Source organism: Parasteatoda tepidariorum, chromosome 10 (assembly GCF_982258835.1).
Source record: "Parasteatoda tepidariorum strain Cologne lab strain chromosome 10, Ptep-v5.0, whole genome shotgun sequence".
NCBI lineage: Eukaryota > Metazoa > Arthropoda > Arachnida > Araneae > Theridiidae > Parasteatoda > Parasteatoda tepidariorum.
The window spans coordinates 40,327,800-40,339,986 of NC_141764.1; the positions used below are offsets into that span (position 1 = coordinate 40,327,800).

General features: G+C 32.2%; 1 protein-coding gene across 2 annotated transcripts in view; it reads right to left on the bottom strand.

Annotated features, from left to right (window-relative positions):
* Positions 1-12,187, bottom strand: part of LOC107436831 (nose resistant to fluoxetine protein 6) — a 44,114-nt gene that overhangs the window by 12,534 nt on the left and 19,393 nt on the right. For both annotated transcript variants that reach the window (XM_087153619.1, XM_087153618.1), the window contains exons 5-9: positions 10,664-10,863; positions 8,291-8,467; positions 3,645-3,738; positions 1,068-1,160; positions 55-217 (exon numbers count right to left, since the gene is read on the bottom strand). In XM_087153619.1, coding sequence (XP_087009745.1) covers positions 55-217; positions 1,068-1,160; positions 3,645-3,738; positions 8,291-8,467; positions 10,664-10,863 — 727 coding nt within the window. The remainder of the gene's footprint in view (positions 1-54; positions 218-1,067; positions 1,161-3,644; positions 3,739-8,290; positions 8,468-10,663; positions 10,864-12,187) is intronic.

The following is a 12,187-nucleotide window of genomic DNA, read 5'->3' on the forward strand; positions in this document are numbered from 1 at the left end:
TGTATATTTTTTAATAAAAACTAATACATCGAAGTTGTTGAAAAAAATTATTACCTGATTAGCATTCTTTTGAAAGTTATTGATATAAAGTAAATTCCACCACCAATTCTTATGGCAATTCGGATCAACGTTCGTATCTCTCCAGAAAGGTCCAGATCCCATTACTGGCAAGACAGTGGCATAAAATGCCAATACAATCATATAAACCGGTGTTAGCCTGTAATTTTTAATAGATGCATTAAACAAAAGCTAGTAGAAGCGGTCTTAAGTTATTTTCCTTTGTTTTGGAGAAGAACCGAAATTTAATAAATTGAGGCATGTTTATTTGAGGAATTGCTAAACTAATTTTCTTCCAATATTTTCTATTCAAAATAAATGTCTTAAAATTTTAAATTCTCTAAATCAAAATACTTATACCTTTAAAGATTTCAATCTAATACCGTTTCGCCGCCATTTTTTTCACATTTCGTTTTTTTTTAAACATATAAATAAAACAGTCTTAAATTTAAAAAGTAGCACATCTAAAAGAAGACCAAATGAAATTTAAAAAATCCCTTGCCTTTACAAAAGAATTTTTTTTACTTAGCTTCGAAATTGTATACTATTTTGTGTATTCTTTTTCAGGCTTTTAAAATATTCAGCTTTTAAACATGATTTATGTGAATTTAGGATTAATAACGACGATATTTTTTTTTTTCACTTTAAAAAAAGCAATGCAATTACTTTCTCCCCAGCTTTATGCCAAATAATATTGTGTAATATTTTTTTACATATTCTTCCAGAAAATAAGTTTAGTTTTATAAAATTTTTTTTTTTCTGCTAGTTGTATGCTGCATTTCTTATGTACTTATTTATTTATAAGATATTATTATTATATTTTGGTTGATATTTGTAATATTTTTCATTTTTGACTATTCATTTGCAAAATGACTATTTGAATAAAATGTTGACTATTTATTGCTAACTATCGAGTTTTCACAAACTTAGTTGAAATCCTAATGGTTGGAGGGACATATCTTAAATGAGGTAACTTATAAATGCAAGTAAATAATCAATCTTACACATACCTTAAATAACGATGAACGTAAAAATAAAGCCACGGTGTTTTTCCCTTTCTTTTTTCGCAATCTTGAAAGTATAAATAGGACATCAAAAATCCACTGAAATAAATTTTTATAATTATATTTGATAAATTTTTGATACATAACTTCTGAAATTGAAAAGTTTGTTTTAGAATTTAAAAAAAATAAATAAATAAACAAGAAGTAAATAAAATTGTATCAGAGTAAGCATTTACTTGTTTATGTTTGGTTCTATTAAGATTTCATCTGCACACAATGTGTCCCGTAATCATGACCATAATATGCATATTTAAAATCCTTGAAAAATTGAAGTAAAAAATGTATACTCATAAGAGTTCGTAAATTAGCCTTTAAATGTAGATAAAATAATATCTTTTCAAAATCTGGCAAACCACTTGTGAATACGATGTTATGAAGAATATTAAAATCAGTTTGATTGCCTTGAGCTCATGTGTTGTTTCTCGCAATCATCTTTCAATTCTTCTATGTTTCTTTTGGCAATCGAAATACGCTTTCATCTCACTCTCCTAAAAAGTAATTTGGTTGATTTCAATAACGTTTATTTCTTTTCCTTCTTTGAATATTAATTTGCAAGATACTTTTAACAGATTTTTTTTAACTTCATTTTTGACAAAATTTCTAAAAATAAATATTAAGGGCACTCTTTAATGAACACCCTCTATGTGAATAAACTGGGTGATTCAAAACTAAAGGAAAAATTTGCTCGAATATATTGGATACATTATAAAGGTTGAGAGTTGTAGCTACAAAAACTATTTATGATTAAAAATAATCATGTTAATGTTAGGATTACATATAATAATGATTATAATCATAAGTACATGCAATAACAATTCCTTGGAAACATTAATTTTTATAATTTATAATCGTTTCTGGTTGTGAATACAGATAAAGATGAGTGCGCTAAATGATAAATGATTATTTGCTATCGTGATTACTTATAATCATAATTACAAATCTATATAATTATTATTTGTAATGCATTACAATGTAGTCGATTAGAGCCGCGATGGCTCAAGGGATAGAGCGTTCGCCTTCCAATGAGGTGATCTGAGTTCGAATCTCAGCGATGGCTGGTCGATACGAATCCGCATCCGTCTTGCACCGACCACAGTTCTGATCTCCCCATGTGATGTAACTGCTGGTTAGTTTCATCAAAAAGATCCTCCACAACGGCTCCCACTACTCGATCCAGGAGTTCCCTTGTCTTCTGGACTTTGTTCATAATTACAAGACTACGGAGTTGAACATTAGTAGTCGAAAATCAAAAAATTGGGTCGGCTGTTCAACGACGGTTATAATATAAAATAAAATGTAGTCGATTACTGTTATCGGAGCTGAACTCTGCTTGAGGATGGTATAATATTTACAATTTATTCTGGTTAGTCGAAAATTTACTTAGAGAAATTCGTCCAGACCAAGGAATTTAGTCATAGTTTATTTGACGAAAACATAATGATTAAAGACAAAGTTGAAATTAGAATAAATTTAGTGTCACTAATTTTAGTCATGCATAAAATTTGCTCGACTGTTGTCGACACATCGACTCAGCACTCTGTTTAAGCTAAATTTAGATAAAAAAATAAATTACGGTTTCAACAGTGCTCAAAAAAAAAAAAAAAAAGGACCACCCTGAGTAACTTTTGATCTAATGTTCGGATTTTCACGTTTTAAAATTCAATCTTAGTGGTTCAAAGAGGGACTTCAAATATGCTGAATAATTAGTGAAAAGTTCTTGAGAAAATGAATTTTAAAAAGTCGTATTTTTAAACTTCAATATCTCAGGAACTATTCGATTGATTCGCCTCTAATTTTGTATTTTGCCATTTAAGCATTTGCCCTGTAATCATTAAGTGCCATGTTATGCATTCTTTAAAATGTTAAAAATTGTATACCTTACAATTCAAAATTATTTCGACCATTATTCATAATGGTAAAATAATAAATATTTACTATAACTTATATTTTGCATGGAATTCTCTTTGGATGAACGAATTTCATAATTGTGTTCAACAATTCAATTTGTTTTAAACGTTCGACACATAGTGAAATACGCAAAAAGTAAAACTAACTCTAAAAGGTCCAAACTTCGAACAGCTGTTCTGACCAAACTATTGGTACCATATTTCCCAGATTGCGGCTACCCCCTACATTTTGAGAATCAGAAATCCGAATCCGTCGAAAAAAAGGTATGTTTTTTCGGAGAAAGTACGCCTTTGTGTCAAATTTCGTAACTTAAAATATCGTCTGCTTTAATTAATTAGCATATTTGAGGTTACCCCCTTCGAACCATTGAGTCCGAAAACGAAGATATGATTATTAGATAAAAAGTTATTCAGAGTGGTTCGTTTTTTACTTTCACTTCACCTGCTACGCATTATTATTTTGTGATTCTGTAGAAACTATGCTTGATATTTTATTACTTTCAAATTTAAAATAAATAATCTCAAAAAATAAAAAAATTGTTCAAACATTGATGTATAAAAACCGTTCTTAATATACATAAAAAATTCTAAATTTTTATTCTTTACGAAGTTTTACCTGAGGACGAAAAAGGAATCAACTGAATACCATCCATTGAGAACAGCTTGGAAAGGTAAATTATCTACTTGAGGTATGACATTGTTTAGGGATCCTGTAAAATTGTACAACAAATTAATTTAACAATGTATAATATAATAATATTACAATAATCATTAATATAGAAATGCATAATAAAATAATATTGCAATGTTTTTATTAAAAAACAACAAGTTCTATTATTTTTTAGGAATCCTGTAAAATTATACCACAAATTAATTTAACAGTGTACACAGTCCAGTCACATTAATGTGACCACCTGTCAAAATCCAGAATAACCACCTTTGGCTGAGCGAACCGCTGCGAGACGTGCAGGAAGAGAGTCAATTAGGTTTCTGAAAGTGTTCACTGGGATGTTGAGCCATGCCGACTCCAGTGCCGTGGCCAGCTGCGCTAGATTACGCGGTTGAGGATCCATGGCGCGAACAACCCGATCGAGATGGTCCCACAGATTCTCGATTGGGTTTAAATCCGGTGAGTTTGCCTACCAGGGGAGTACGGTAAATTCATCCTGGTGCTCTTCGATCCACGTACATACACTGCGAGCTGTATGACACCTCGCATTGGTCCTGCTGGTAGATGCCATCATTCTGAGGAAAGATCATTCGCATGTAGGGGTGGACATGGTCCGCAAGGACAGATGCGTACTTGTGCTGATCCATCGTGCCTTCCACAATGATGAGTGCACCCAGTGAATGCTAGGAAAACATTCCCCAAACCATAATGCTCCCTCCTCCAGACTGCAGCCTTCCAACAATTGTTGCAGGATGTTTGCTTTCAGACGTTTCACGCCGTATATGCTAACGTCCATCTGTGCGATGGAGCATAAAACGTGATTCATCGGAAAAAGCCACCTGTTGCCACTGTGGGCGTCCAGTTGCGGTACTGGCGTGCAAATTTCAGCCTTCGTCGCCGATGAACAGCAGACAGCATAGGTGCATTAACCAGGCGTCTGCTGCGGAGGCCCATGCGCAACAACGTTCGCTGAACAGTGGTTGAGGATACACTCTTGGTAGCCCCTTGATTCATCTGGGTGGTCAGTTGCTCAACAGTTGCACGTCTATTCGCCTGAACGCATCTCCGTAGCCTTCGTTCGCCTCTGTCATCCACGGCCCGTGGTGCACCACATGTGCTTCGCAGCTTGTTTTGTATAGTGCCATTTTGCCATGCACGGTATACTTTTACCACGGCGGCACACGAACAGTTCAGAAAATCAGCCGTTTCCGAAATGCTTTCACCCTTGGCCCGAAAGCCAATAATCATGCCCTTTTGGAAGCCGGATAAATTGCCATGTTCCTGCATTACGCCAACGATTGAAATGCTTTCAGATGCCTTAGGACATCCTATATATGCAATCCACTGTAATGTGCTGCCTCCCGCCTTCTGTGATTGGTTATTTCACGTTGACGTCGAAAGTAGCTAGTGGTCACATTAATGTGACTGGACTGTGTATAATATAATATTACAATAATCATTTATATAGAAATGCGTAATAAAGTAATATTGCAAAATTTTTATTAAAATGCCAATATGTTCTATTGTTTTTTAAGGGATCCTGTAAAATTATATAACGAATTTAACAATGCATAATATAATAATATTATTATAATTATCAATATGAAAATGCATAAAAAATAGTGCAATATTTCTATTAAAAAGCTGTAAGTTTTGTTTGTAAATCGTAGATATTTTATTAATACTTTGGTTTTTCTGAAAAACAAGTTCCGTAAGTTCACTTTTTTCCTGAACGTGCAGGCCTGTATAATCCTTTGAGTTGAATTTATACTTTGTAAAACAAATGTAAGATTCTCTATGATTTTTAAAGATTCTGTTTCGTTACATTTTAAATAAATAGTATTAAATAACCATAACTGAAAAAATAATCGTACTAGAGATATTTCTTCGATGTATGCTGAAAAATTATGGTAAGTACTGGCACTCACGTTGCCAGTACTTTTTGTCGTAAAATTCATATTTACTGTAAAATTTTATAGCGTAATGTTTACAGATCAATATTACTGTCAAAAGCACTGTGTATCAGAGTTTTTTCTTAAAAGTTTACGATAAAAATTAATTTTACGATAAAAAGTACTAGCATAGAGTGCCAGTAATTTTTGTCGTAATTTTTCAGGAATTATCTTTTTAATGCATCGACAATTTTTTTCAAGTTAAAAAAATTTATATACTCACGAATAACAACGAAATTTGGAACCTATACATGGCATAGAATAACTCAAGACATTTATTATACATTTTAAATAAATAGTATTACATAACCATAACTAAAACAATAAATGTATTAGAGATATTTCCTTGACGTGCACTGAAAAATTATGGTAAGTACCGGCACTCACGTTGCCAGTACTTTTTGTCGTAAAATTCATATTTACTGAAAAATTTTATAGCGTAATGTTTACAGTGCAATATTACTGTCAAAAGCACTGTGTATCAGAGTATTTTTTTCTTAAAAGTTTACGGTAAAAATGAATTTTACGATAAAAAGTATTACCACCGAGTGCCAGTAATTTTTGTCGTAATTTTTCAGGAATTATTTTTTTGTAATGCATCGACAATTTTTTTAAGTTAAATAAATTTATATACTCACGAATAACAACGAAATTTGGAACATATACATGGCAAAAAATAACTCAAGACAATAACATTTTAAATAATATATATATATATATATATATATATATATATATATATATATAAACTGCTGTTTGTAGAAAATGCAACACCATGAAAGAATCATCAGAATCAAATGAAATTTAATGCAGAAACGACTTGTACTGATACAAATAAATGATGAAATTTTCAAAACAAAAGAAACAAATTAAGCGTCCGAAATCAGTATTTGGTGCAGCCACCACGCGCTGCAATAAGTGCTGCTATACGACGTGGCATGGAGTCAAACAGATGTTGAATATCTGCTTGAGGAAGAGAATTCCATATCGCTTGTATGCGCAACCAAAGTTCGTCTTTGGAAACTGCAGGACGCGGATCACGAGTGAGACGCCGACCAACCATATCCCACACGTGCTCAATAGGCGACATATCCGGCGAATAAGCAGGCCAAGGAAGAAGTTGCATGCGTTGTGCTGAACAGAAGTCTCTAACAGTCCGCGCAACATGTGGGCGTGCATTATCCTGCTGAAAGATAGCTCCAGGGATGCCTTGAAGGAAAGGAACGACTTCGGGCTGTAGCACTTCACGGACGTATCTGTTGCTATTGAGATTACCCTCAATTCGTATCAAATTGGATCGTCCATGATACGAAATCGCACCCCAGACCATAACTCCGGGTGTTCGACCACTATGTCGTTCAATAATACACTCAGGAAGGCAGCGTTGACCGGCATAACGTCTAACACGAACACGGCCATCATGGGTCCACAAATTGAAGCGTGATTCATCTGAAAAGACAACTTGGTGCCAATCAGCTCGCCAGTCTCTGTGCTCAAGAGCCCACTGCCGACGCAGCCGTCGATGATCCGCCGTGAGGGGAATCCTGTATAATGGCACCCTTGCACGCAATCCACGGCGCAGCAGACGACGACGAATTGACGAAGCCGACAATTGTACACCTGTAGCAGTAGACCAATGTGCTGCCAGCTGCCTGGAGGAAGCTGTGCGATCATTCACCGCCATGCGGAGCAGGTGTCGATCATCGCGCTCTGACGTCACCTTCTGTCGTCCAGTGCCTGTTTTTCGAATTGTTCGGTGCTCGTCGGTCCACTGCTTCCAAACTCGCATCACTGTGGAACTGTTCCGCTGCATACGAGCTGCTATTGCGCGATAGGAAAATCCTCCTTCTCGAAGGCCGATTATCCTCCCTCGTTCAAACTCCGTAAGTTGCTTGAATTTCTTATTCTTCCGTCGTGGAGGCATACTCAGGTCTCACTAAACGTTTGCCACTAACAAATAATCATAGACTATTTTCAACGTCCCGCTACAGCACTTTATTTATACGCTTTCAGCATCAATTCAGAGGGCGCTGCGCGCGCCACGCACGCGCGATGGCTCTGAAACTTTATTAATTTGCATAATATCCTATAATTGACATTTGCTGCGAATTTCATTTGATTCTGATGATTCCTTCATGGTGTTGCATTTTCTACAAACAGCAGTTTATATATATATATATATATATATATATATATATATATATATATATATATATATATATATATATATATATATATATATATATATATATATATATATATATATATATATATATATATATATATATATATATATATATATATATAACTTATAATAAATAACATAACCATAACTAAAACAATAAATGTATTTGAGATACTTCTTCCACATACACTGAAAAATTATGGTAAGTACCGGCACTCAGGTTGCCTGTACTTTTTGCCGTAAAATACATATTTACTGTAAAATTTAAAAACGTAAATTTTACAGTACAATATTGCTGTAAAAAATACAGTGTATCAGAGTTTTTTTCTTAAAATTTTATGGTTAAAATGAATTGTACGATAAAAAGTACTAGCACCCGAGTGCCAGTACTTTTTGTCTTAATTCTTCAGTGCATCAACAATTTTTTTTAAAGTTAAAAATATTTATATACTCACGAATAACATCAAAATTTGGAACATATACATGGCATAGAATAACCCAAGTCATGCTTAGAAATCGAATACCATGAAGACACAATAGTTGTCCCTCAGTTGCATCAGTGTTGAGTAATTTAGATCCATTTGTAAAGATGCAAAAACAATTTAGGAAAGGATCACATTTGTCGATGAAGTCTACAAAAGAAGGTTTACAATGAAGTAATAATTGATTAATTTTTAATTATTACAAGTGATAAATTTAACGGGCCTTTAATAAATACCTTTATTAAAGAAAATCAGGAGGGAACAGTAGAATTGAATTATATACAGAATGTGAATAAGTGTAAAACCTAACGTTATCAAAACTTAAAATGAAAAAAGGTTTTAAAAACCTTACGGACTGACAATCATTATTAAATCATCAAAGCTGGATATTTTATAAAATGGAAAGGCTATCAAGATTTATTTCTTAGCGCAGTAAAAAAAAATTTGGTACTTGTCAATAAAAGGTTTATCGCTAATAGTTTTAATTAATTTTTATTTATCTAAAATATTGTATCAATTTGAATAATAGATGGCATTTAAAGTTTGACTTTCATAACTCTTAACTCATAACTTTTTTGACCATGATTTTGAAGATGATCATTAACTCTTTTTTTTATATTCTGAACATTTGTTTTAAGGACAAAGTTTGGAAAAGATACCGTTTATTGGTAAGGTTTTATTTATAATACAGTTTAATTTACACAGTCATACAAATACATGTAAATGTAATGAAAATGTACCTGCATCTAAAAAAATGCATAAGACTATTAACTGAATTATGCTAGATTAGTGTATATATATATATATATATATATATATATATATATATATATATATATATATATATATATATATATATATATATATATATATATATATATATATATATATATATATATATATATAGGGTAAACCAACCAGTGAAGGAACATTTCATATATATTGATTATAAATAAGTATTTGAAAGTTTTTCTTTGGATTGATTGGTAACAATAACTTACTGCCAAACAATAGGAAGTCATCTAGCAATGTTTTGGATTACCTGGTCAAATAGACTTCTCTGGAAAAATTTTTGAATTTGTTATTATCTCTGCAACACCTTGTTTCGTTGAAAAAATTATAAGGTGAGTGTTTGTATTTATATGTTTGAAGTGGAATTAATTGCATGTAATAGTTTTATTTTTCTCTCTGTGAAAAAGAGAATTCAAAATATAGTTATTGAAGTTACGTTTTATTGTTTTAAGCATCATAGCATAATAAAGTACTGAGATAAGGGGGTGTTTATTCACTGGATCACCAAACGATGAAAAACAAGTGTTCCTTTACTGTTTTTTTTCTAAGTCAATGAAAATAAAAGATAAACTTTAACTTTCTTGTACCTTTCTTTCTTGTTCCGCATCAAAAGTATGTTAAAAATACGAAAAACAACTTCTAACCAGTGAGGGAGCAGGCATGTTCCTTTACTGGGCATAGATTTCCCAGTGAATGAACAGTATGTGTTAATATGATGACACTTTAATTTTCAATTCATGATAACAAAGAAAAGTTAACATTTTCCAAGTATTTATATGATATAATTTCAAGAATAGGCTTGTTTTTAAATACTTGTATGGCTTATAAAGTCATAAAGAGTATTAAAAAATAACCAAAATTAAGTGTTCCTTACTGGGTGTTCATTCACTGGTAAGAGCTGTTCCTTCACTGGGTCTTTTTACTACTTGTTATTTGAACCTCCAAAACTTTAAAACAATATTATGTAAGTTTTCTACAATTTTTTTTACATAATTTGCAATTAGTCACAAATATGTTGACACGGTCGTTTAACTAAAATTACAAATTTTGAAATTAATATGATTTTTTAAAAGGCAAGCGAAGCTGAAGTGCTCCTTCACTGGTTAGTTTACCCTATATATAAAATGTTTTTTTTTTTCATAGGATAAAATCGATCTGCAGATGATAATCTGCAGTGTCTTCATTCGTGCTGAAAGGTTTCTGCTGCAAGGTGTACAACCAGCAAAATATCATTTTAAGTAAAATTAATGTATCTTTTAATACTGATAACATACAAGGCTACGGATTTGAACATTAGTAGTCGTAAACCCTAAATTGAGTTGGTTGTTCAACGACGGTTATAAAATATTGATAACTGTATCACCTAGTCAACTGACCTTTTAAATTCACATTTAGAGTTAACAATGCTTTTTTTAGCAACAAAATTCTTTTTAAAAATATCCTTTTTACCTGGCTGTTAATGTTTCGTTCACAATTAATTTTCATTCCCAGAATACGATATTAATGTAAAATTTAATAGGTCTATTTAGGTACATAATTTTTAAATTAGTTTACCTCTTAGTTTACTTGGTGATCTTTCAGGTATTTCAAGTGGATTTAGTGAGGATTCATTTTTTATGTTTTCTGCATCTTTGTTAAAAGACATGCCTTCCATATTAACATTATTTTGCTTGCTTAGTGGTTCAGTGGAATACTTAAATGCAGTTACAGAACTTCCCAAGAGCACGAGCAATAAAAAGACTGATATTATAAATCTGAAAGCAAGAAAATGTTAAACGTACAAGAAAACTGAGATGCATACATTATGAACATTGACATGTTTGTTGCATTGTACAGATTCATATTTCCAAGTAAAAATAAGAAACTTAAAAGTTTGTGTGAATTTTGAAAGAAAGTGTTGTCATCTTCGTTTTAGAAAAGTAAAAATCTAGTATAAAACGATTTTTTTTCATCCGTTAACTAATTGAAATATTTTACAAAAAAGTTAAAAAACTGAAAAAAAATTTTTTTTAAACTTAAAGCGGAGTATATTCTCCAACTTTACTGAAACAGCTCATTTTTTAAAACTTTTTACTTATTTCGATTCTTTATCACACTTCTTTGCCCCACAATGAACTGATCAAAAGGTACGGTTCCAGTAGATCTCCGAAGTCAAGCATCACAAGCCAGTTTCATTATTACGCGAAAGAGCCGAGAGTGCGCGGAATCTGTCTTCGTTAAACTGTTTGATCTTAAAGTGCTAGCTTTCGCGCGAAGCTCGTTGGGCTGCCGAAGCGAGGAACCAGCCTCTGCAGAGAAACAAAATTGTTATGGCATGTCTTCGAATTATCTTAAGAGATGTTTCATCCGTCGGAATATACAGCTCTGTATATATGCAGCTGTGTATATTAATGTTGAAAGCTTTTAAATCGATTGAAAAATTACTGTAACAATTTCTACCTGAAAATTTTTTTTTTTTCAAATCGAAATTTTTGCAACGCAAAATGTGAAACATAAAAATCAATTAAAATTTAGGATTATGGAAGATTCAAAGAGAAAATTATTCATATAAATCCATTTGCTACATTTAATTTTTTAAGCATTTTGGTGTGTTTTACTGAACATTTTTGCCAAGGAAGATTTAAAAGTCACTGTTGAAAAGCCTTTCACTGGTAGCAAAGCTACATTCTTTTAATTATATGTACAGTGCGTAAAATAAAAGACGGACCACCCTGAACAACTTTTCATCTTATAGTTGGATCTTTATGGACTCATTCTTAATGGTTCGAAAGGGTGACTTCAAATATGCTAATTAATAAGTGCATATGGTATTTTAAGTTACGAAATCAGACACGAAAACGTACTCTTCTCTGAATAAACATATCGTTTTTTCGACGGATTCGGATTTATGACTTCTGCAATATAAGGGGTAGTTGAAATCTGGGAATTATGGTTTCAATAGTTTGGTTAGGAGAGGGGTCCATAGTTTGTTAATTTTACTTTATGCATATTTTGCGTATCTCACAAAGTTTTCAAGCGAATTGAAAAACTTTTTCCATAGAATTATTCAATTCTTCAAAAATAATTTCACGCAGGAAA